General features: G+C 40.6%; 1 protein-coding gene across 2 annotated transcripts in view; it reads left to right on the forward strand.

The window, feature by feature from the left end:
* LOC129182463 (neuronal acetylcholine receptor subunit alpha-7-like) overlaps positions 1-27,261 on the forward strand; it is a 38,918-nt gene that overhangs the window by 2,410 nt on the left and 9,247 nt on the right. The window contains exons 3-11 of one of the 2 annotated variants that reach the window (XM_054778619.1): positions 2,047-2,111; positions 3,022-3,157; positions 4,134-4,493; positions 4,581-9,676; positions 12,167-12,306; positions 17,339-17,383; positions 21,458-21,567; positions 25,390-25,469; positions 25,672-25,839. In XM_054778619.1, coding sequence (XP_054634594.1) covers positions 9,598-9,676; positions 12,167-12,306; positions 17,339-17,383; positions 21,458-21,567; positions 25,390-25,469; positions 25,672-25,839 — 622 coding nt within the window. In that variant the 5' untranslated portion in view covers positions 2,047-2,111; positions 3,022-3,157; positions 4,134-4,493; positions 4,581-9,597. The remainder of the gene's footprint in view (positions 1-2,046; positions 2,112-3,021; positions 3,158-4,133; positions 4,494-4,580; positions 9,677-12,166; positions 12,307-17,338; positions 17,384-21,457; positions 21,568-25,389; positions 25,470-25,671; positions 25,840-27,261) is intronic. The other variant, XM_054778620.1, reaches the window with a different exon arrangement.

Raw genomic sequence — 27,261 nt, forward strand, 5'->3', positions numbered from 1 at the left:
GTAAAAAACCCCAGCTCTAATTGTATGAAAATAACATCAAAATATTACAATAAAAATTATTCTAATGAGAAAAAGTTGCATTTTTACAAAAATAAAGTCATAACATTATGAGGAAAAATAATGCCATTTGAGTTGAAATATTAAAGCAAAAATATGTTCTTTTTTTAAGTCGTGATATTATGAGGCACAAACAAAACAAAACAAAGTTGTAATTTTTTGAAAAATTAGGTTGCAAAAAAGTAATAATATTATGTGAGTAAAGTCAGAATATTACAAAAAGAAAATTTCAGAAGATTCCTTAAGAAGAAAGTTGATAGTACCAACAGTAAAATATGGTGGTGGTAGTGTGATGGTCTGGGAATGTTTTGCTGCTTCAGGACGTGGAAGACTTGCTGTGATAAATGGAAGCATGAATTCTACTGAAGGAGAATGTCCGGCCATCTGTTGGTGACCTCCAGATGAAACCAACTTGGGTTCCGCAGCAGGACAATGATCCAAAACACACCAGCAAGTCCACCTCTGAATGGCTGAAGACTTTGGAGTGGTCTAGTCCAAGTCCTGACCTGAATCCTATTGAGATGCTGTGGCATGACCTTAAAAAGGCGCTTCATGCTGGATAACCCTCCAATGTGGCTGAATGACAACAATTCTGCAAAGATGAGTGGGACAAATTCCTCCCCAGCGCTGTAAGAGACTCATTGCAAGTTATCACAAATGCTTGATTGCAGTTGTTGCTGCTAAGGGGGGCCCAACCACTTATTAGGTTTTGGGGGCAATCACCTTTTCACACCACTGTAAATAGTACGGAAATGCTTTTCATGGGTCTTTCCCCTTGCAATGTTGCAATCATGTTTGTTTGTGGTTGGTTTAGTGACAAGAGACTCGTCAAACTGTCATTCACAGTGCACACCTGAAGGGCAGCAATGTGTACAATAGTAGATGTACAGTGTAATAATACACATAGTACACACTCACACATACACAACAATGATTTCCTTGCCTGCAGGCTGCGCCAAAGAAATCTCTCTTAATGTGAGTTGATGGCAGTCAGCATACATACACGACACTTTGCTCAGACCAAATGCAAGAGCAGATAAAAAAAAGGGAGGATGGGGAGAAGAGGGTGTGTGGCGAGCTGTCTAAAGACGAAAGCAAATGAAAGGAGGAGTGATAAATAGTGAGAGCTGGGGAAGCGCTGCGGGCGCTCTCCTAATGGTGGAAGGACATCGCTGCATCTGCTGCTCGCTGACAGCTCGACGCAAGAACGGAATGGGGAGGTGGAAGAAAATAAACAGACAGTGTGGAGACAGAAGGAAGGGAAGGAGGGAGGACAGAGGGAGAGAGTAGAGGGAAGGAAAGTAGCAGCAGAGGAGAACATTTTTCTTGTGTGATGACACCAATGCTGACTTGAAGTCATAGAATGTTCATGCGTACAGTTGTGGTTCCTTGATTTTTGTTGTTAATTCATTCCAAAAGGTTCGACGAAAACCGAAATGTACCAAAACCAAAGCAATTTTTTCCCGTAGGAAGTCATGTTAATCCAGTCAATCCCTTTAAATCGAGAATAATATTAGTTCTGCATGCAGAAAACAATGTGAAATAATTATAAATGGAATAAAATGGATAAATGAACATTTAACATCGTATTATAACCGAGAGGGTATGAAAACCAAAATTTGGGCAAACATTTTTGTCAAAAAACTGAGTTTGTGATTGTCTGGCGACCGGTCCAGGGTGTACCCAAACTCTCACCCAAAGTCAGCTGGGATAAGCTCCAGCTCACCCGCGACCCTGAACAGGATAAGCCGTACCAAAAAAGAACACATTTTTGCGTATTTACTGGTGCTGATGCAAATGAGGATTGCTTTATTGGGATTGTTCAGACGTCTGCGCTCCAAGGAGTGCCTCTCAAGTTGTTGCAGGTGTCACAGCCAGAATCCTGCTACTTCATCAAACATTAGCGACGCTTTTACGCATGCTGGCTTGATGCACGCTCATTATTAGAACAGACGACTTTAATAACTCATTCTGTCTTCTTCCACGCAGGTTATCTGCTTACTCCAGGAGGAGACCCATCTCATTGTGGCTTTCCTCCTTCCTCCGTGAGACAGGTTAGTTTTACCCTCCTCATCATGTCTTGTTGCAATAGTAATTCTTAGGTTAGGGTTAGGAGGTTAGGGCCAGGCTTAGGAGTTAGGAGGAGGGTTAGGGTTAGGCTAGAGTTAAGGTTAGGGGTTACGTTTAGTTTAGAGGTTAGGGTCAGGGTCAGGGTCAGGGTCAGGGTCAGGGTCAGGGTTAGGGTTAGGGTTAGGTTAGGTTTAGGTGTTATGGTTACAGTTAAGTTAGGTTAGCTTAGAGTTGGGGTTAGGGTTCTTTAATTTTGACTGTATCCTCATGTTAGACGTCTCATATTTAATTTTGAGATAAATCAATGATTATTTCTGAATAATTAATATAAAAAGAATAAGTATAATGATTATATAATTATAATTATATATCATTAAATTATATAATTATTAATATATATAACTATTATAATATTAATATAATTTTTATATAATAGTTATATATATTAATAATTATATTATAATTATTATAACAAACTAAGGTCATGGGTATGCTGGAGTAATATATAATAATAAAATGTAAGAGAATATATCACATAAATAATAAAAAAGATAAAACCCGAAGTCAGCTGGGATAGGCTCCAGCATATATATATATATATATATATATATATATATATATATATAATCAATTATTATTACATCTCCTGCTGATGGAGGATGCCAGCATGAAGGTGGAAATATGTACAGTAAATCTGTAAATGTACAGGAAAAACTCCAACGTATTGAATGTTGGATGAGGAGCTCCTGGCCTTAGCTACAATGCTGAAGATGGTGGTGGAATTTGTCATTGGTTTTGTTCATGGAAAGGCCTTCCAAGGTTTCTTTTCCTATTTAGAGGCTGTCTACATGGAAACGTTTGTATTTTGTATTGTAAAGTATTTGATCCTTTCAGCCTTTCATCCACACGGAAACGGTGACTGGGTGCCCTGAAACGGTATTTTTTTGAAAATTTGAAAACGCCGGCTTGTTGTTTCCGAAGAGATGAGGTATGATGACGCCAGCGACATCTCGCCATCACGTGACCAGAAGTGAGCGTTGATGACAAGCCAACATCATATCTGAATATTTCCAGTGTCATGACACACTGCAGTCGACATGCTCCAGTTTTCTTGTCGTGTACACTAGGTTCCCAACTTACGAACACAATTGGTTCCAGACGACCGTTCTTAAGTCAAATTGTTCTTAAGTAGGGGAAAAGGTAATATTACCAATGATATAGGTACTACATATACGTGTATACATATACAGTATATGTGTATGTATGTAAATATGAGTTTGGATGCAGTAGTAATATTAAACGAGGATAATTAATGAAAAAACAATAATAAAAATGATATAATAACACATAACGATAAATGTTATTTACCTTTGAAGAGGAGTGGCTGAGGATACGTCGTTGTGGTGGGGTTGGAGGAGGAGTTATTGAAAAAAAGGACAAATCGTCGTCATCGTTAGACTCTTCTAAAAGAGGTAGTGTTCTGTGGGTGGTGTAGAATTAAGCAGTCCTATTAACTCTTCATAAACTTTAATCACACGCTCTGTCCTGGTTGTATCATACAACTACAATTTAGCTTTCCATTTAGCTTTCTCTCCCCAGCGTCTGTTGGTCCCATTAGCAGTGTCACAGTGCCCTCTACTGGTCAAGCATGTAGCAGTATAAATACTAATGGAGCGACTAGAAGGCAAAATAACATAAAATATAGACCAGTCGGTTTGTGTTCGTATCCGCGAATGTTCGCAAGTCGGATGTTGGTAAGTTGGGGACCTAGTGTACTCCCAAAATGATGCAGAAGTCATTCCACTTTGTTGTAAGTCATATCTTAATTAGGACTTTCTTATCCTAGAATTATAACTTGTTATGTCATAATTTCGACTTTTCATCTCATAATTCTGAATTTTTATTATATTTACATTTTGAAAGTAAAAAAACAGTCGAATACCAAAATACTTATCAATGAATTGTGTAATGGATTAATTGTTGCAGCTCCTATTGAATTATTGCAGCCTTCGTCACGTTGCAGGAAATGCCGTCGTTGCCTTGGACAAACTTTGGGAAGTTGATGTAAGCAGAACCTGCACATGGTGATGGCAAAGTGATACAGACAGACAAGAGGAAGCTTATTTGTTGTGTGCGTGTGTTTGTGTGTGCAGGTGCGTGCGTGTGTGCATATGTGTGTGTGTGTGTGTGTGTGTGTGTGTGAGGGAGGGAGAGAGGGAAAGAGAGAGCGGTCTGATAAAGCTCTCCAAGTTTGACAGCTTCTGCAGGCTAAAAAGGAGACCTCCGACACGCTGTGATGGATTCACGGACCACCAGTGGATCACTTGTAACAGGATTTTACCTTTGGGCGACTTTGTGCTGTCAAGGTGGGTCCATTTCTTCAAAGAGTCCTTTTTGATTCCATTGCTTTGTACTTTTATAAAGACATCGTGGCATGTGTGTGTTCCTAACAGGCTGGCGTGTTTTATATATTTACACGTTATGCAGACAGTGCAGGTCAGTGTGTTTGTGCAAGTCTTTCTCTTTATGACACCAACCACATCTGGATGAGAGAAAGGAGGGCACACCAGCAATGAAGCACGAAGCCCAAAGGGACGTTCATCTCCTCCAAGACTAATCTGCAGTCGTAATGAAATGCGTGATTCGCGGTGCAGAAAGCCCATCAAGGAAGTTCAATCTCTTTAACATCTCTGGCGCACGTGTGATTTCATGATTGCAGTGTGCTATGCTTGAAGTGTAAGATAGTTTAGTTGATAGTGGACCTGTTCTGCTTTCCAATCCGGTCGATGGTGGAAGTGTTTGGTTGGTGCGACAACAGGTTTCGTAAATTGTTGTGTGTCTTTAATTTACAGGTTAGACCCCAATGTCCTCATATAACAAATCACTTTATATTCCTATCAGCACATGCTGCCAAACGCTTTGTTTCGCCTGCGAGGGGTTTGTGTGGGGGGTTTTACCCCCCAGGTACTCTGGTTTTCCCCCACATGCCCAAAACATGCATGTCAGGTTAACTGGAGACTCGAAATTGTCAATAGGTGTGAATGTACGTGTGAATGCTAATGAGTCCCTGCTTATTCCCGATTCAACATTAGCATCTGCGCAAATGTACACCTTTTTTGTGTCAAAAACATTTTCAATTTTTTTTTATTTTCTAAAAATCACAATCTAAACAATGTAGTTTTAATTTTTTATACATTTTATTTACTTGTTTTAATATGAATGCCCGTGTCCACCACTGAAAGAAAAAACTATCCCGGTGATGTCATAATTATGAAATTAAAAAGTCATAATTATGAGAAAAATAGTCCACATTTTGAGATAAAAAATAATTCTGAGAAAGGTCTGATGAAAAGTCAAAATTATGAGATAAAAAGTAATTATGGGAAAAAAGTCGACATGAGATAAAAAGTTGTAATTGTGAGGAAAAAATTTCATAATTATGAAAAAAAGTCAAAATTATGAGATAAAAGGTCGAAATTATGAGTTAAGAAAGTCATAATTATGAGAAAAAAGTTGAAATTATGTGATAAAAAGTCAAAATTATGAGGTAAAAGGTCGAATTTATGAGATAAAAACGTAATAATTATGAGAAAGAAGTTGAAATTATGTGATAAAAACTTGAAATTATGAGATAAAAGGTCGAAATTATGAGTTAAGAAAGTCATAATTATGAGGAAAAAAGTTGAAATTATGTGATAAAAAGTCAAAATTGTGAGATAAAAGGTTGAAATTATGAGATAAATACCTATGAGATAAAAGGTCGAAATTATGAGACAAAAACTTAATAATTATGAGAAAAAAAGCTGAAATTATGTGATAAAAACTCAAAATTATGAGATAAAAAATTATGAGAAAGGAAATTCATAATTATAAGATAAAAAGTAAAAATGATTAGATAAAAACTTCATAATTAAGAGAAAAAAGTCCAAATTATGAGATAAAGCATCCATCCATCCATCCATTTTCTATACCGCTTCTTCCTTATGAGAAAAAAGTCAAAATTATGAGATAAAGCATCATAATTATAAGACAAAAGTCAAAATTATGAGATAAAAATCGAAATTATGTGATACAACGTCATAATTATGAGAAAAAAAAGTCAAAATTTTGAGATAAAAAATAATTATGAGAAAGGAAAGTCATAATTATGAGATGAAAAGTCAAAATTATGAGATAAAATATGGGAAAAAAGTCAACCTGAGATTAAAGTTATAATTGTGAGAAAAACGTCATAATGATGAGAAAAAAGGTCAAAATTTTGAGATAAAACTCGAAATTATGAGAGAAAACATCATAATTATGAGAAAAAAAGTCTAAATTATGAGATACAAATGGCTCATGTGCCGAATGCCATGGTGGTGGTGAAGTTAGTTTCACATTGGACCTTGGGTATTGGGCTCTGTAGCTACAGCGGTAGTTCCCTCTCACTGTGCCCAGACTGCTGTGTCATGGTGCGGGGAGCTCGCACGGAAAGTGCTGCTCTAACTGCTGGTTGTTTATACTAGGAACCGTCACTAAATTACTATTGTATTGAAGATAGTTTGTTAAAAAAAAGTCATATAGCACCCTAAAAGTATTTTGAATGCCCATTTTTTTCCAATTTGATCTTTTATTGGATGAACTTTGTTGGATCTTTTCTTGGATTGGGACCTGACTCACACAGGTTTGTTACAAAAGCCAAACAATATTGTTGGTCATGCTGTGTAATACAAAAGTACATTCAGCAATACTTTGGTTGCATTATTTTTATCTTTGAAGAGCTATTTTCATAACCATATTCAGTTCCACAAATTGATGTTTGTAACGGAAGCTTATTTAAAAAAAAAGGATCGGACAAAAAAAATGGGATGGGAAGCCAGAAAATGTGGATCAGGACATCCCTAGTTGATATTAATATTTTTTTAACCTATATGACAAAGCTGAGCTGACATATATATAACTTCTTAGCATGTCTACATGTGTTGTTTTACAAAATTTCAAAGTGGCAAAGTTGCATTCTTTCAATTTTCTCAATTTTTGCCATCGCTGGAAAAAGTTTGGACACCCCTGCTTTAGGCAATTAGGGGTTAAAATTGACCTTCAAAAGAGACCGTAAAGACGTAACAGTTCAGTATGCTGCATGATTTTGATGATAATGTTTGACATATAAATGTATTTCTCTTCATTATTCCGAATGCAAATCGTGAAAGAAAAATATGTGTGTGATTGGAAATGCAGCGTGACACGTCATGACATTTAACGTGATGACATAACAGGGGAAATACTGGATAATACAATCGCAGGGCCAATATAGATGAAGGAAATGAAAGGAGCATCCATCAAGGAAAAAGTAATTATGTATGTGCTGAAATGCAGATTCCCACGTGTATGAATCCATACAAATTGGTTCGCTGACAAAATACTGAAACAAAAATTGATTGTAAAACTCTGAATGTTTTTTTTTTCCTGACACAACCTTAAAAACATCGTTTACTGCAGCAACCTGCGTGTCACCGTATGAGGTAGTAGGTCTTGAGAAAAAGCAATGAAAAAACAGTTTTGAGAGCACAGATATAAAGCACGCACCCGCACATTTGTGATTTTTGCAGATTTTTGCTCAGAAAACACATCATGACAGGAAATGCCCCAATTATCCAGGCTAAAAAAATAGTTAATATGGTCAGATTTTGAGAAAATGCCACATTGGCACTGACAAATACGTACATAAGTAAGCGGCCTACATACCTTTTATCCCGGTTCCCCTCAAGCGCAGCGCCGGGATTGGAACATACCAGTAGAATGCGCCTTGAGTTAAGTTAACTTAAGTTTTCCGGAGTTGTTGATACCAGAAGAAATACCGATGTAGATTGTTCTGCATCCAGACTGGCTAAGGCTCTTCATGGAGGACAAGTAGGAGGAGTAAAATACGACGACAGGAGCAAAATGATTTAACAAGGATACAAAAACGCCACAGACTAGCGGCGCCAGGACGAAGAAGCACGGTCGAGGGAGTGAAATACGCGTGAGTCACTTGGTAATTTCTTGTGTCCAAACTTGTAGGTTGATCATTCAAATTCAAACAAAATCAAAATCCAAAAGAACTTTGAGAGTGTTTAAACAAGAGAGTAATGTGAGAAAAGGTTAATGCCTGTCTGAGAAAAGTGTATCAAGTGTATGATGAGGGTTTTACAGCCTTAAAAAATATACAATAATTGTAAAAAAAATATATATATAGTTGGCTACTTCACGTTGGCTATTTCACTTATTGCGGGAACCTATCCCCGCGATAAACCAGGGAACATTGTAATAAGAATACTTGCGAAATAAATTGTTTGATAATTATTTATATAAAATATAAAAACCTATAACACCTATCGCACAAAAGCTAAAATGTCAGTCCTCGAATAGCATATATTATATTTATTGTACAAAATGTATCAAAGTAGCCCCCCGTCCTTTCATTTTTATGTGTGCAACCCTTGCTGGAAAGTGTTTGGACACCCCAGATCTAGGTATATATATATTTTTTTATGTGAACAAATCATTTTGAATATAATTGCTATTTATTGCCATCAGACTTCACATGGCTGCAGTGACATGGGTGTTTATCGCTGCAATGTTCACGTCCGTGGTTTCTTCTGTGAACTCTTATTGTCCTCCGCTATGTCAAGTCTTGGGACGCTGCCTCTTGGGGACAAGTCCGTGTCCCTTCCAAGTGTAAGGTCAGTGTTGCTGCAAGGAACAAGCTGTTAGGATGCTGGCAGTGTAAAGCAACAGTATGGTGCAGAAAAACAAACCCACTTTAGGACGTTGCCAGTTGACCCAATGGTCAAGTAAGAGGAGAAGAATTAGAAGTATTCATGAAGTGTTGGTACCATTTTGCAATGTTGTTTTAGAAGATAGTACACAAATACTTACTGCTTTGATTTATTTTTCTGTACATGTGCATTCGTATGACCACAAATGAAACACTGACGTATTCCAATTGTGGTGTAGAATGAAACCTTGGTTAGCGTCATTAATCCGTTCCAGGAGGTCCCACTCAAACTGAAACGGAAGCTAACCGAAACAGGTTTTCCTCATAAGAAATTATGTAAATCCAATTCTTCTGTTCCAGAAAGCCAAAAAATTTGTAACACATAACATGTTTTTATAGTTTTACAATTATAGCTTTACATGTGGCAAACAATTCAAAATGCATGTAAATGATGAATGAACGTGTTAATGAACATTTAAGGTTATTAAAACGTGATTGTTGACAAAGACCTTTGTGTTTTGCAGTGTTCTAGTTAACTTCAGTGGCTGTTCTGTTCGCTAAGGACAGGGGACTAAGTGATGCGTACCAAAAGCTCGGTATCGTAGTGGCACCAGTATCAACCAAAAAACTAAGTGCCTCGTTTCAGTGTTATTAGTGGCAAAAAATGTAGTAACTGTCGTGATAGTGTTACGCTTGACGATATTTACTCAGACAACGATGAGAATCTAGGTCAAATGTTCAGGATGCTGGAAAGTTTGCTTGTACTTCACCTCAAAAGATGCCGACTCAGCCACCTGCAACAAGTACCTCAAGGTAAGATTGTCCTATCAATGTCTTGTAAGTAACTTCACTTTGCTCAATGACTACACAACTCTTGCATGTAGGATTCAAGAGTCCCTGACATGATTTATCAACCTTGCTTAAATGTTATATATTGTTTGTAATTATGTTCTACGTTGTTCAGTTTTTGAAAGTGAATTGTAAATTCGCAAAAATGACATTTATAGTTCACACCGCCACCCATGACGAGCTAGCACTTGCTGTTTGGTCTCATTCCCGAAGTGACGTCACCGCGGTAACAATTCTCAACTGAAGCAGAGTGAACAAATGCTTCTCCAGGCAGGTTGTTGACTTGGTTCAGTATATTTTTCATCAAAATGGTAGTCACGCCAAAATGTTGTGTTGCTGCTGGATGTTCATAGTATCCGAGTGATACTGTTAGTTTGTTTTCTTTTCCAAAAGGGGAAGGTTTAAGACAAAAATGGACGAAGCAAGTGCAGAGAACGAGAGACAGATGGACTCCCACTTTGAGTTCTGTTCTTTGCAGGGATCATTTCGCAAACTCCTTACTTGTGTAACCCCAGTGACAACCTGGAACTACTTTCGGTCACACTTTACAATAAGGTACACAAAAATACAGTAGTTACTGAGGAACTAATGAAGAACTAATGAAGAACTAATGAGTAACTAATGACTAAGGCACATAAATATAGAGTAGCTACTGAGTAACTAATGAAGAACTAATGAGTAACTAATGAGTAACTAATAACTAACCCAATTAACTACTGTAATTTTGTGTACCTTATTGTAAAGTGTGAAGAACATCGCCGAAATCCGACCAGAACTGGACTTGGGGACCAAGTGCGGGGTAAGTCTCTGTTGATGGACTATAGTGCTGATGGGGATGTCATACTGTACAACTTCATGTCAAAACATCCCAACTATCCCTTTATGGCTTAAGTCCATGTTCTGCAAGTTTTCTATTTCATGTCCAAATGTTTCTCCCTTCTTTTCTCCTCCAAAACTACTGACACATCGCTCAAATCTTCGCTATAATGACTGTAAACATCCCCTGTCTCCTACACTGTTATGTTTGTGTAGCTGAGTCGTCATTTGCTGAAATGAGACCGAACAGCGAGAGCTAGCTTGTCATGGCTGGGGCCATGAACTATAAATGTCATTTTTGTGAATTTACCATTGGCTTTCAAAAATGGAACAATGTAGAACAGAATTACAAGCAGTATATAACATATTTAACTCAAGTTGATCAATCACGTCAGGGACCCTTTAAATGTGACAGGTCACACTGAAAGCCAAGTATATCAGGGCATGAAGAAAAATGAGCTGCTGTTGGAGGAGCTCTTCTCATCCAACTACATACGTGAGAACAACGGATTTGAGGCTGAGCTTTTCCTGCTTGTGTTTAATCATCTGTCCATCTGTCTGGCACACCACTTATCCATTCTCTCATACGACAGAAGATCCTGTCTCATGCAACAACATGTTTCCTCTGCATTTGACAGCTTCTTCACTCAGTAGTGACCATCTGTAGCGCCACGTCTGCTTTGTTTCAGTCGTAAACAGAATCAGAGCTATGGCCGTGGGCTTTGCTTCATTATGAAATCTCTGCTATTTTTTATGCTTCTACTTTTTTATATATATAATTAAATTAAATGCCCTTTTCATAACTGCAACATACAGTCTGGGGATGCACTCGATCTTTATGCTTCGCCTGCAGGCCACCTGTTTGTGATTCAGGCGGCCCAAGGACATTTTTTATCACTGATTTGTTCCCGCAGTAAAAAGAGTCGCATTCTCTTCTTTGTCTTCTGTTCTTTTTTTTTTTTTTTTTGCTGTTGACCATTTAAGTGTCAATCCCTAGTGGCTTGACTTATTTGGACAGCAGTACAATAATCCCTCATTTATCCTGGTTAACTGGTTGCAGGTCGGACTGTGAGAAGTAGGATTCCTTCCTTATAAATGGAATATTTTCATACCTATTTATAATCTACTAAATATGCTTTTTAACATTATTAGACCCCTTCAGACATGAAATAACACCCCTATAGTCACTTTACATTATTATTACCCAATATAGCAGACATAACCAGAGAAAATAAGCGTATTTATTATTTCTCTGTTTTTTGTCGATTTTCAGATTCAAAATCAGAAATATTGTGATTGATTGTGATTTTTATTTAAGTGCAATTTTTGCTAAAAGAGACTCAAGAGTCCATTTTATTTTCATTGTTTTTTTTTGTTTGTTTGTATAATTTATAATGTTTTTTAAAGCTCTTCACATTCCAATTACAATGTTAAATATTCTTGAAAAATTAAAGTTGATTGCTTTTGATGCGTATTATTATGCCACAGATTATCATTACGTTCATGAAAAAATGACCTCAGAATTATGTTGACAATATCGTTTATCGGCAATAATTTGTAGGACAATTATCGTCCAGCAAAATGTGTTATCGTGACAGGCCTATGTATCACTCCTTGTATTATTCTTTGCTTTTGCAGGCTGCCATGGTGGCGTATACCAGAGGAAGTTGTACCAGGACCTAATGGTCAACTACACTCGTCTGGAGAGACCGGTCCAAAACGACTCAGCGCCCATCCTGGTTGAACTCGGTTTCACGTTGCTGCAGATCATCGATGTGGTGGGTGTGTGTTTGTACCAGTGCTGAGTGAAAGCAAAAAAAAGTATTTCTGGTTTTAGAAACCTAGAAAGGGATGAAACAGTGGAAAACTACGCCAGTCGACGTCTGGATTACAGTAGTCATATTCTAAATTCATTTTTCCCACAGGAAATAGGCCAGAGGCTTATTCACTATACAGGAAATGCTTTACACTAAGGAAAATTTTCCATCCATCCATCTTCTTCCACTTATCCGAGGTCAGGTCGCGGTGCAGCAGCCTAAGCAGGGAAGCCCAGACTTCCCTCTCCCCGGCTACTTTGTCCAGCCTTCCCGGCGGATCGCGAGTCATTCACAGGCCAGTTGAGAGACATAGTCTCTCCAACGTGTCCTGGGCCTTCCCCGAGGCCTCCTACCGGTTGGACGTGCCCTGAACACTCCATCATGGCTCGAAGAAGTAATTCCACTTCTTGTAAGCGGAAAATGACGGACGTATGCGTATTTGTTCTTTCTGCTTCCATGGTTTGGAGTGTCAGGTGGTTCCGTCTGCGTGCCTGTTCACAGCGCCACACGTAAGTGTGCTTGTGTATTACATCGTTTTTACTCAGTGATGCCTTCCCGTCTGGATGCAGCTATACTGTAATCCGGCACAGTGTGGACACGACTTTTTTTTTTCAACCCGCCAAGAATAAAAAATCCCAAGAGCGTTCCCGTGCGGACAGGGCCTTAGAATTTCTCCTTGCTTGAGGCTACACCATGAAATGTTGATGTAGTGTCTCAAATTGATGAGCGGTAGCATGCTACTGCTTTCATTGTTTACGTATACTTACAAGCCTGCACATTACTCACACTCTTACTCTCATTTGTTTGGTGACACAGACGAACCTTTTACCCACTCCCCAAAATATATATTAGGTGTCACACAGCCACAGTTGTCCACAGGATGTATGCATCTCCGCCACATTAGAATGGATGGTGAGAAAAGGCCCATGGTCTGTAATACACTGTAGGATTCCTAGTTCATTATTCACAGGCTCTCCTAAAGTGCACATAAAACATTTTAAGCTTCTATGCACTGGAGAGGCAAACTTGTAAAGTGATTACCTATATATAACCTTTTATTAGCTCCACAAAATGCACATTATGTTTTTGTTGGAAGAAATGCAAATAAGATATTGTTGAAAACAAAACAAAGACACACACACACACACATCCCAAATACTAACAAGTGGACTGGTTGTTGGAGAGATTGGTCTGCTTCCTGAGTGGGTGCCCTTGTGGCGGGACACTGGACTCGAATCTGGTTGGCTGTAAAATGAATGTTGTTTAAAAAAAGTAGGACCGCAAAGTAGTCCTCGCAGTGTGGAGATGCGGGTCTCTCTGGAACATCTCTGTGTGGAGTTTGCATGTTCTACTGTATAGTACTTACTTTTATGATGTTTTATTATCTTTACGTTATTATGTTTCCTCCTACTTATCTGTAAATCTATGTCAGCTACTGGATGCTTGAATTTCCCTTGGGATCAGTAAAGTACCGAGCTGCCTAACTACCTACTAAAAGACGCAGGCTATGCATTCTCACAACCATTTGTTCAAAGTTGATGTTTTCGGGATCTCTGATGCAGCAAGTAAAGTTTTTTTTTTGACATCTACACTTTACAGGCTGATGAACAACTTGCGATGCAAGAGTGATTGGTGTTCAGAGCCGACGTGTGTGACATGAATTTTATTCAACATATTTTGACTGTTCATAATTTTCATGGTCAGAATTTCGAGGTGCAGCCAAGGCGTTGAGGGAGTCCAGTTGGGGGGCCTTAGGGTGTCGTCTCTATTTGCAAGATGTGGTCCTGATGGCCTCATTGGGCTGTGACCTTCAGCGTTTCCTGGGGCGGTTTGCTGCTGGGATGAGACTCAGCACCTCCAAATCCGAAAAGCCCTTACATTCTGATCTATGTTGAACAGATCCAGGCCTTCTTGGGCCTTGGGGCAAGAAGGAGCTGCCCAGGGAAACAACAGTGTCATGTAGCGGGTGAGAGGTGTTGTCCATGATGGATGTCAGCTTAGCCAACATCCTTCTCTCCCCCACTTCCTCCACGGAGTCCAGAGGACCGTCCAGGACAGAGCTCGCTCTCCTGATCAGCCTATTGATCCTGCTCCTGTCCCTGTCCGTGCTGCCCCCTCTCCAGCAGCCCACAGCATAGAAGATGGCTGAGGCCACCACAGAGTCATAAAAGGTCCGTAAAAGAGTCCTGCACACACCAAAGGACCTCAGTCTCCTCAGCAGGTGGAGGCGACTCTGGCCCTTCTTGTAGAGGGCGTGGGTGTTGACGGACCAGTCCAGTTTGTTGTTAAGGTGAACACCCAGGAATTTGTAGCTGTCTACCAACTCTATGTCATGATGACATTGCAGCACGGGCCGAATTTGGCCCCCGGGCCTGAGTTTGACACGTCGGGCCTTGGGTATATGGTGGATGACCTGCAATAAAAAGGAAGTGCATCTGTTACAGTCTGTGTAGAACAGATAGTTGGGTTTATGTGGAGACGACAATCTTTATAGTGCATCACGGTTGATATTCAACAATAAAGCTGGAGCAAAATAAATAAATGCAATAAAAATAAAAAAGAAATAAAAAGGTCACGGACATGATAGGTCACAAAGCCTGCAAGACAAATCTTGCTTTTCAAGCGCACAATGGCAGCGGAGACCGTAGAAGGCGATAGAAGACACAATGGTTTTGTGGCTGGAGAAGCGGATTAGAAGTGAAATCATTGGGAGGCAAGAAAGGGAACGAAGAATGCATTTGATTTTGCTGATTTTAGTAAGAGCATGTGATAACCACGGCGCATAGTTGATGGAATCTCTTGTATTACAGCACATAGAGAAACAGACAACACACACAGGATTGTCAGAACGATGTCAGAGTGATAGGGTGAGTCAGCCGTGCCGTGCTCCGATTCTGAGTGCAGGGCTGCTTTGCTCAGCCTTTCACAGTAGCCAGGAATCAGCCAATCATCTTTGCAACAAGTAGCTGCATTAGATTTTTTGCCTGACTCTGCTCCCAAACCCAAAGTTGTGACATCATCATAAACATAGATGGTAAAAATAGCGATTCATTGCAGGCGCCTACGACACTGCATGGCGCAGCCTGCGACTGTTCGCAAAGGCCCAAATTAGTTGAGCTTTTTTTTTAAATTTACGTAGGGAACAGTATACTGTCACTGCGCAATACGTAGCCGGAACGCAATCGGTCAATTCACAATGCGCAAGGACTACGTCACTTCCTCCTTTAGCAAATTTTTACGACAGCGCTTCTGTGACATCACGTGCTGTGGTAGTTATTATTTTTTAAATGTATTAACATACATGGTCAATAACCACACTTCATATACGTAATATGTTGGGAGGTTATTTTATAAGTGCCATCCATCCATCCATCCATCCATCCATCCATCCATCCATCCATTTTCCTCCGCTTATCCGGGTCTGGGTCACGGGGGCAGCAGTCTCAGTAGGGAAGTCCAGACTTCCCGGTCGCCGGTCACCTCCTCCAGCTCCACCGGGAGGACACCAAGGAGTTCCCAGTCCAGCTGTGAGACATAACCCCTCCAGCGTGTCCTAGGTCTGCCCCGGAGCCTTCTCCCGGGTGGGCATGCCCGGAACAACTCATCAGGGAGGCGTCCGGGAGGCATCCGGACTAGATGCCCGAGCCACCTCAACTGCTCCTCTCCATGTGAAGGAGCAGTGGCTCTACTCTGAGCTCCTCACCCTATCTTTTAGGTGGAGTCCAACTCATTTCAGCCACTTGTATGCGTGTGTCAGCTCTCTCTTCACCATGACGGTCCGGTACAGCGACTGCATTACTGCAGACGCTGCGCCGATCCGCCTGTTGACCTCACGCTCCAACCTTCCCTTGTGAACAAGACCCTGAGACAACATAGCTCCTCGGATCACTCGGGCAGCCCCCCCTCCACCACGATAAGGTGGGGATTAGAAGTGACTCTTGTTAAAATACTTCGTTAGCATGGGGATGTTTCTATCGTCTAATGACATCCACCAACACCGAGCTACGTAAAACTTACGCAATGCACGAAGCGCAGACGTAAACGTCATATCCGGTTATGTGTAACATACGTAAATAAATAGAATAAAACACATAAAATGCAGTTATATTTCAGTGTAAACAACCATGAGTAGAGTGCAATGATGGATTCATGTAGAGGAGTCAGCTTTTTCAGGTTTTTTCTAAACAGGGAAATACCATCCATCCAAACTATCTTCCTCACAAATGCTTTTGTGTGTATTTTTTTCAGTGGCAAAAAAAAAACGTAAAATAATTTATGGAACAAAGATGGTCCACTTGCACCATGCATATAAGAAAAAGATTGATTATGTTGTCATTTCTCAAATTTCTGTCTATCTTAATAACGTTTTTGGGAGTGGGGGAGGGACGTATGTCGCTTCCCGCCATAAAATAGATCAACAGATGGTGAAGATTACACATGCCTAACATGTGACTGTCGAAAAATAGTAGAAAAAAGTTAGATACGTTCTGCACATGCGTAGAACCCAGTTGAACCGATTGCGTTTCGGGTACGTATTGCGCAGTGGCAATACAATCCATGTATAAACACTGCCAACACTTCCTGAATATCTTCTTCCTCTAAGGCTTCATCACTTCCAGATCGGTTGTAAACATTACTGCCCTCTGCAGCATACAGTATACCCTGAAAAACACCCCAGAACTCTCATCCCAACGATTCTTCAAAGGCCCCTACGGCGCAGCCTAAAACTGTTCACAAACGTAAAGAGCCCCAAATGATGCATTTTGTCTATCATACCTCTAAGCCACACAAGGTTGCATTTAAAATCATGGAGCCAAAAAAAGAAGCAGCGGCTGTCGTTTAATGTGAACGGGAGCTCTGTGTCACAATCTGCAGGTTGTGTGGCTTATCTCTTCCCCTGATACTCTGATACGAAGCATGTTATCTTTCTATTCTAGCTCACGACGCAGACTGCTGACTGCTGCTCATCCCTCTCTTTCTTGCTGTCTTTCAGGACGAGAAGAACCAAGTTTTGATCACTAATGCCTGGCTGCAGCTGGTATGTCTCCTCATCGAGTACTTGTGTGTGATCACTGCACATTAACTGTCATTTAGTGTATTTTGGGAAGGGGTGTGTGTGTGTGTGTGCGCCCTGCGGGTTCTGCCGTTTATATTTTTTCTTTCCAAACAGCGTTCAAGTGATTTGTGGCGGCAAGCGTCAAGCATTGATTCAAGAATACATATTTGTACATTGCAGTGACTCCTCAGGGTCTTGTTTGACAAGCTGACAAATACAAGCCGGAATTTTGATAAGAATTTAGAATACACAGAGGCTGTTTCCATCTTAAAGAAACTAAACACGGAGCAAATGTATTGCCAGCTTTGTATCACAGGAACATGGAATTGAATTCCACTCATTCTTAAAGCTGTCCAGTGGATCCTCACATATCCAGGAAGCCCACATGCACAAGATACCCAGCATGCCTTGCGGGTTAAAATGCCGTCATTATTTTGCAGTGTGCAAGCATTTATTCCGATTCCAGTACACTTACATTGAGTGTTCCACATATGGTACTTGTTGTATTATTTTGGTTGCACCGTGCGTGAGGGAGGCGTTTGGGTTGATGACCCCCTGCTGGTTTGTGTTGTGTGAGTCAGGGTATAAATGTCACGCTCAAGTACAATTGATGTTATGAGCAGCAAAGCACGGCAGCACAGCCTAAGCTTGATTAGAGTGTCGTACTTTTTTTGTCATTTGCTTCTAGTGGGGGTTGGAACATAACCCTCACAAAACCCCTCACAAATAATTATTTACTGCCCCTCTAAAGACAGCTTGTCATTCCCCCTTTTTGACTGATTTGTGGCGCTTGTGTGTTGAATGTGGAAACTACAAGCAAACGTCGTGAAACGCTGTGCAGTGGTGGTGATTGTGGAATTTGCTTTTGCTTTTTGAGTTACTATTGCATCAAATCGCCTCGCCCCACAAGACAGCTGACATATTCCAATCCGTCTGTTGCCTTTGCGGCAATCTCTATGAACCCCAAAGCAACCTCATATCTAATAAATAGTCATGAAGCAAGAATAACACCTTCCGTGATTTATGTTTATTATTTATTTACTCTTTTTGTCATGTAAATTACACCGGTGGTTATGGCAGTCCAAAGTAGTGGGACTTCAGCATCATCATACATGTCATCACTCGTCACTGAAGTGAATGTGCTTTAACTGTGACTATTTATGTTGTTTGGACATAGTAGACGTGGGCAAACTACAGCCCGCGGGCCATGTAAGGGTCGTTAAACCTTTAAACTGTAGCCAGAACAATGATTCCGCTGGTTTCTGAAGCGAGAGATTTCCAGTGAAATACGGCGTTCCTAGGGGTGCAGCGAATACATGCACGGTCATCCCACGTTTATCGCGGTTAATTGGTTCGAGACCCGACTGTGAATTGAATTGAAAGTGAATTTCCATGAAGTAGGATTCCTTATTTCTAAGTGAAATACCTGTGCAGTTAGTAGGGATGCCCGATAATATCGGCCCACCGATATACTCATTTTCACCCACGTCTAGGGTCACCAAATGTGGAGATGCGATTCACAATGAGACAGGAGTCGAGGTACTGTAGGTGGCACCAATCAGTTTACTCTCCACTCAACTCAACAACAAGCAACAACTCTTTACCAATAGCAAAGTGGCTACAACAACCTCACGACCTGGTACCGGATGTGGATAGATAGACAGACAGACATTTTTTAAACCCAGTGTGGCAAATTTTGCCCACTCCGGGTGCATGTCATTATGTGCGTATAGTGTGACGATTCAAACTGCTGTCACAGCAATTCTTTGTTTTCTTTTGTCTTTGCCTTGGTCATTAGTCCAAAAGTACTTACTAATATTAAACACCACAATGTTTTTGTTGCTTTTAATAATGCAAAGCAACGCTGCACTCTCCAGTGTCATCACACATAACACCCTTGTTAGCCACCAGTGTTCATTTAGAATAGAATAATAAGGATGTCACCTTCCATATCCTGCCTGCTTGAGTCAGCTGCTGACTGGCTCGCATGTGATGAATCATTCAGTAATTCAGGAAGCCACGGCTTTAAGACAGCTTCCACGCTGCCGTGAAGGCTGAAGCAGGCTTTGCCGATGCAGCAGATATGAAGGAGACCTGGAAAATACAAAACTAACTCAGACCGACTGCAGGCACGCCTCGTCATGGATGATTTTAGGCTTACAAGTGAATCGAGCCTGTGAATATTCTCATTCATCCAGGTCATTGTATTCTCAGGACATTCAATCGATCGCAACTGGACTGTTCTGGTTGTCCTAGAAGATGTTTCGCCTCTCATCCGAGCAGGTGTCATCAGTTCATGCTCAAAGACGAGGTGGGACACACACCAGTCAGACTAGATAGGACAGCTCTAGTCTTAGAGCTTGTTGCAAGATCCAATCTATTTATCCTGTAAAGGAGGAGGCAGGTCCTCACAGGAATGGTTGGCTCGTACAATGGAGTGGGGCTCCTGCCCGCCAACGATGGTCGTTTGAGTGTTATCACCTTTGTTAGCATCCCATTCAGATGTAATGATGATTGTGGACCCGTCTGCAAACAAGGTGGCTACGCCTGGACCTGCCGTGGGTTACGGCCACAGCATCAGCTCGTGTTAGGGATTATTGTGCCTCTTGTGAGATAATTCGGCCCTGCAATATAAGACTGCTGTTCCGGCGATTAAGTCTGGTGCTTGTGTGTCTCACCCAACGGTACAGTAACATTACTGACACCAAGTGACCAGTGTAGCATACTACATATCACCGCAATGTCTTTGAATGCCTTATATTTCTATTTTACTTCATTTAACAATTTTTGTGCTTGGAAGTGTTACATTTAGACAAAAAATATGTAACGTTTGCTTAAATTGTTACTCATATAGTTTGCATATTTACGCAGTGTGTATTTATTCATGTATTTTTTAAAAGCTGTGATAAAGTCAAGCCGCAAAATTCAAAGAGCGAGGGATGACGGTATGCGGGTATGTGCTCTACATGCTGTACATCTGTACTTTAAGATCACTTTTCGCCATAAATACAAACATCATAGCTGTGATGTCGCATGGTCCTCATCTGTTCCCGCTCCAAACATAATGATTTGATCAGTCTGCGCTTCGTTGAGCTTTCCAAGCCGGCAGACTAAACCGCCACAGCCTGCTCGTTCCAAATGAATTCAATTATAACTTGGTCATATCATATTATTATGGATTCATTATACAGCTCAAGTCATTAACTCGCTACCATTAAAAGTCACTCATTACTACAGTACACAGCGCACACTAGAAGTGACATCATACACGCACATACAGCTGTGTAGCACATGCACTGACAGATGTGTATCTGTTGTTAGTGTAGGCCAAGGGTGCTCAGAGCGTGGCCTGGGGGCCATTTGTGATCTGACTTTAACCAAAAAACAAAAAAAAATAATTTAAAAATCGCCAATCATTTTACAAGAATGAAGTCAAAATATTAAGAGCAAAAAGTAGTAATTTTATGAGAATAAATTTGGAATACTATAAGGTTAAAATAATGCAATTTTATTGTAATAATTAGGGAAAAAAACATCATTTTTGTTCTTGTGAGATTATGAGAAACAAATAAAGTTGTACTTTTTGAAAAATGTGGTTGTGGAAAAAGTTACATTGTTAAGGGAATGAAGTCCAAATATTAGGGAATAAAATCAAAATGTTAGGGAATAATGTCATAATTACAAGAACAAAATTTACAAGAAGAAAGTTGAAATCGTTAGAAAATGTAAAAAAAACAAACGGAAATGGCAAAAAAAAAAAGCTATAATCTAAAAACAGCTCTAATTTTACGGGAATAAAGTAAAAATATTAAGAGAAAAAAGGCGTATTCTAAGAAGAAGAAAAGTCGAAATTGAACAAGAATAACCTTGTAAGATTATGAGGAAAAATAACAACTTTAGTGATTTTAGTAGCAGCCATGAATCCGTTTTCTATGCCGCTCGTCCTCACTGGAGTCGCGGTGTTTCTTCTCTACCTTCGAATCGATTCTTAGAAGCACACACATTCACAGCAGCATGAGTTAACCTTTGACTTCTTATAATTGTGTTTGTCTCCAGCACTGGACGGATATCTACCTGACATGGGACCAAGAGAACTACCCTGGTGTTCAGAACCTGCGATTCCCTTCCAATTTGATATGGGTGCCAGATATTCTCCTCTACAACAGGTGGGAGTGTGAAAACTATACCAGCACCTCGCTCCATTGTGGTTCACCTTTTGCAGAATCGCTGTTTCGTGAGGTTTTTTTTTTTTACAGCGAATGAACGTGCATTGTGTTCTGCGTCTTTACTGGCTAAGGGAGAATTTGGGGTTATTTTGCAGCCGTTATTAAAAGAAAAGCAAACTCTCGAGGCGTCTGGTGCTCCTCTGAATACAGATGAAGCAAAGTCTTTTGTTGCTGATTGAAAAGGAAAAGGAATGCGTGATTGTTTACCATTATTTGTCTTGTCAAGCAATGCTTCATTTCGATGCACTGCCCGCTCCTCAACCACTTAAGCTTTCAGAGGCGTGCAGGGAAAACCAGACTATGATGACAGCATATTCTGTGGAGAATGGTTCCAGACTGATGAGCAGGCTTGTCAGCTTTACCTTTGGGGGCGTTCGGCATGATCCATGCTGCGTGTGTGATGGGATAAAGGAAAGGTTTTAGCTATCTAAGAGGGCTGATACAGTTTGTTAAACAGCCTACAGCGGTGCTCAGTGATCTTTAAAGTGAATGTACTGTAATACTGTGCGCACAGACAAATTGGAAGTGACATTCCTGAAGAAGAAATGAGCAGGAAGTATATGTCTTGACAGCATGACAGCACCGGCTGCTTGTTGAGAAGAGTGTCCGGATTTTCAGACATGCACAGACATCCAGGAAGGTCCTCCAGCTGCGGCCGTAGAGGCTGTGATTGGTCTGCGTGTGGTACATTACTTCCTGCCTTCTTCAGTTTCGGATCAACATTTGCAATATAATTGACTGTTGCAACGCATGCATTGGTTTCAGCTGCAAGAACACGCTACTTCTCCCTTTGATTACCGCCGTTCACGCGCAAAGACGCAAGCTAACAAGCTCAACAGTCGACGAGTTGTGGTTGCAAACACAGCAGACGTCATGTCACGCACGGGTGTCCAATGTGCGGGCCAAGGGCCAATTGCGCACTGCAGCACATTGTAGAAATAAAATTCAACAACAACAAAAAAAACCCTGCAAAAATGGGAAAAATAAAGCAAAAGGCATCCTAATAATAACGCAATGTCGTGTATGAGCTGCGGTAAGAAGCAGAGTTATGATGCCAGCTAGTACGGTACAGACTTGGGACGACTTGCTACAATCCCGTTTACAGTCTCAGCATAATGGGCTCGTTTATAAGCGAGGGCCAACAGGTAGCGCCTCATGTATTTGACCACATTTATTCCTGTTGGGCCGCCACATAAACTATATACGTATGGTGTACAGTAATCCCTCCTTTATTGTGGTTCATTGGCTCCAGACCGCACCGTGATAAGTGAATTTCAACAAAGTAGGATTACTTATTTACAAATTGAATATTTTTGTAGCGAGAGAATAGAAAACCTGTTTACAACCTTCTAAATACGATTTTAACATGATTAGAGCACTCTAGACATGAAATAACACCCCTATAGTCACCTTTACACTCCTATTATACAATATAGTAGACATAATGAGAGAAAATGAGACATACAAAACCTGTTTACCACCTTCTAAATACACTTTTTAACATGATTAGAGCCCTCTAGACATGAAATAACACCCTTACACTCACCTTTACACTCCTCTCACCCAATATAGTAGACATAGTTAGAGTCCACCACCATAGTGCCCGTACCCAAGAAGAGCAACGTGACCTGCTTGAATGACTATCGCCCTATAGCACTCACTCCTATTGTTATGAAGTGCTTTGAAAGATTAGTCATGACCCACATCAAAAAGAGCATCCCGGCGGCAACCGTGGACCCTCTACAGTTTGCATATCGCCAGAACCGGTCCACGGATGATGCAGTCAACACTGCCATCCACACAGCCCTTTCTCACCTACAGGGCCAGGACACATACGTCAGAATGCTATTTATAGACTATAGCTCTGCATTCAATACAGTCAGCCCCCACAAACTCACAGATAAGCTCCTCACACTTGGCCTGTCTCCCTCCCTCTGTAACTGGGTGTTTAACTTTCTCACAGGCAGGCCCCAGTCAGTCAGAGTCCACAACCGCACATCCAGCTCAAGAATTGTGAGCACTGGGACCCCACAGGGGTGTGTGCTGAGTCCACTCCTCTACACGCTCTTCACCTACGATTGCGTGGCCTCCCAGAACAACACCAGCATCATTAAATTTGCAGATGACACTACAGTCATCGGACTGATCACTGGTGGTGTTGAAACATCATACAGAAGAGAGGTGGCGGACCTCATAGCTTGGTGTCGTGATAACAATCTCCTTCTCAATACAGATAAGACTAAAGAGATGATCATCGACCCAAGAACAAGGGAAAAGGAGCCGCATAGACCCCTGTTTATTGATGAGACTGAGGTGGAGAGGGTGAAAACCTTCAAGTTCCTTGGCACACACATCAGCGAGGACCTCACCTGGTCTCACAACACCCAACAAATTCTGAAGAAGTCCCAAAGGAGACTGTACTTCCTGAGAAGACTGAGGAAATTTGGCATGTCCACCACAATCCTGAGTTGCTTCTACAGATGCACTATCGAAAGTGTCCTTACCGCCTCCATCACTGTTTGGTACGGTAACTGTACAACACGTGATAGGAAGGCACTCCAGCGGGTGATCAAGACCTCACAGAACATTGTTGGGGCAGCCCTCCCCTCACTGCAAGACATTTATAAATCTAGAGTCCTACGAAGAACACACAACCTCATCAAGGACAGCACACATCCACAACACTCACTATTCACACTCCTACCGTCAGGCAGACGCTACAGGAGTTTGAAGTCCAGGACCACAAGGCTGGCAAACAGTTTTTACCCACAGGCCATCAGGCTCCTCAACGAAGCACTCGCACACGCCGCACGCAACACACGCACACACTCATAGCACTTTATTTATTTATTTATTTGTATTATTTACTTGTATTAATGTCTCGTCTGTTGTTGTTGCTTAATTTATTGGTATATATGTTTATGTGTTTATGTTTCTTATGTTCTTATTCTTTCATTTGTTTTCTTTCTTTTCTTGGGAGAATGAACAGAATAAGATTTTCATTGCATGGTATAACTGCTGTTTTACCATGCACATGACAATAAAACTCTCTTGAATCTTGAATCTTGAATCTTGAATCTTGAATCTTGAATCTTGAATCTTGAATCTCTTGAATCTTGAAAATGAGAGATAAATAAGACATACTGTAATTTCCGGACTAAAAGATGCTATTTTTTTCACACGCTTTGGACCCCATGGCTTAAACAATGCTGTGGCTAATTTGCGGCTAAAAGAACTACAGTTCTCATGATACTTAGAGTGCTGAAAGGGAAAGTAGTGCACTTCCACAATAGAAGCTAATATCAGTATGATATGTTTTGGAGTCTTATGCAGCAATCGTGTTTTGATCTGACAAATCTTACGTAAGTTTGATCAAGTATAGAATTCTGCTTGGACCACTGCAGCTGTGATGAAACTCCAAAATAACTGACCGGTGACAACGAGTGACGCTGGGAATATGGAGCGTTGGTGGGATCGCAAGGTTTATCGCGTGTCTTTCTGTGTAAATATCCCACAACGTTCCAACGAGGACACCTGCGTCTATTTTCTCTTTCAATGTGTTGGTTGCGGCTTATGTTCACTTTGGCAATCTCACAATCTCGCAGAGCAAGCAACAATGTTTGTTTACGCTGATCCATCAAACTAAACACACATCTGTCTGTCTGGGTCGACACTAATCCCCTCATCTCCTCCTCTCCGATTATCTGGATTGTCTGTGCGTAACTGTTAACTGTGCACTTGCTGCTTTTATGTTCCCTGCAGTGCTGATGAGAGGTTTGACGCAACGTTCCATACAAATGTGCTGGTCAACGCCACAGGAGCCTGCCAGTATATCCCGCCAGGTGAAAGGCTGATCTAATGAGGTTTTTTTGGCCTGAAAATTCTTCAGTTTTACTCCAGATATGGCTTGCTTTCAAGGGAAATACTGTGTGTACCTCACACGTTTCCTTGTTCCTTCTTGTTGTGATTGATTCTCTGACTGGCTTACATTGTTAGTGGGATATTAGTGAGTCAAAATAAAAATTGTGACGTAAACGTATCCAGGCATCCTGAAGAGCACGTGCTACATCGACGTGCGGTGGTTCCCATTCGACGTGCAAAAGTGTGACCTCAAGTTTGGCTCCTGGACGCACAACGGCTGGCTTCTGGACCTCCAGATGATGGATGTGGACATCTCCACCTACATACCTAATGGCGAGTGGGACCTTGTTGGTAAGAAAAGACATTATAAGAATGCAGGAGCAGATAAGAATGTTTGCTGTAAACTCGTTGTTGTTGCTGTCTAGCAGGGGTGTCCAAAGAGTCGATAGTTCCTTGTTTGTCTTTTTTTTTTAACTTCCTGGTCTGTACAGTACGTCCTGCAGTGGCTATTGTCTCATCAATATAACATTACTGACATCTAGTGACCAGTCTAGAATACTACATATCATTCACAGCGTCTTCTGAGTGTCTTACATTTGTATTTTACTTTTTTTAGTTATTTTTGTGCTTCAAAAGGCTTAATTTATGGCAAAAATATGCAAAATATGCTTAAACATGCTTTGGTTTGCTTTGCTTTGCTTTGGTCAGAGTCCGTTTTGGTTTGAGTCAGACCTTCTGGAACTGTTTAATGATGCTAACCAAGGCACCACTGTACTTTCCTTAACAGTAACGTTAAAATCTCACCTCATCTCGTTCTCGTGTCACGTGACACCCCCAATTCTCTGCATATCTTACAAAATATCAAAGTGGCCCTTGCATCTTTTCATTCTATCATTATGTGGCCCTTGGTGGAAAAGGTTTGGACACCCCTGCTTTATGGTATTAAAACATCCAGGAAAATAACAAGTCATTTCCCGAATGTTCCAAATGGTTGTGGTGGCTACGGCTAATGTTTTTATTGGTCCTCGTACTGGTATTGGTTGACTTCATTTTGAACATGCATACAAGTTATGTGGGAATACATCACATTGTACAACCCACAGTTCCACATGTCCAAGCAAAGCTTATTTAATCCCCCCCCCCCATCCGTTTCACATCAATTACAATACAGTCGTTCACCTCCTGTCTTCCCAACGTATCCCTTGCCAGTTATAAATACACAGGCGGTATAATGATGTAGTAACATAGAAGTCAAGGTTTATCATATGTATGTATTTAGTTATAATTCATTTGATTTATTTATTATTTATTTATTTTATTATTATTACTTTTGTGTCCATTTTATATTCTATTGACTTGTGTGTTGAAAAAAAATGGCAGCTCTCTTGGTTGTTGTTCCCCTGAACGTTGTGCTGTGTGCTATATCACTGTATGTACTTTATATGCTGAGGTGACCTTGTTGCAAAAAATGTAATAATAAAAAAAGGATTCATAAATACAGTAAAGAATTTTGTTAACCGACACAATAATAATAGATAAATCATAACTGATAAGGTTACTAGTTGACAGAGACCTAGTTAGATCATCAGTAAGTACAGACAATGTTTCTTGAAATGGCTCATTTTAGAGTTCTTTACTCAGTCTGTTCCATAATTTGATTTCGCTTACGGGAATGCTGAAGGTTTTTAGTGCTGTTCTCACAGTGTTTTAAGTTTAATTTTACCCCAAGGTCATATTTGTCCTCTCTTGTCGAGAAGAACTGTATTACGTTTT

Source organism: Dunckerocampus dactyliophorus, chromosome 6, assembly GCF_027744805.1.
Source record: "Dunckerocampus dactyliophorus isolate RoL2022-P2 chromosome 6, RoL_Ddac_1.1, whole genome shotgun sequence".
Classification (NCBI taxonomy): Eukaryota; Metazoa; Chordata; class Actinopteri; order Syngnathiformes; family Syngnathidae; genus Dunckerocampus; species Dunckerocampus dactyliophorus.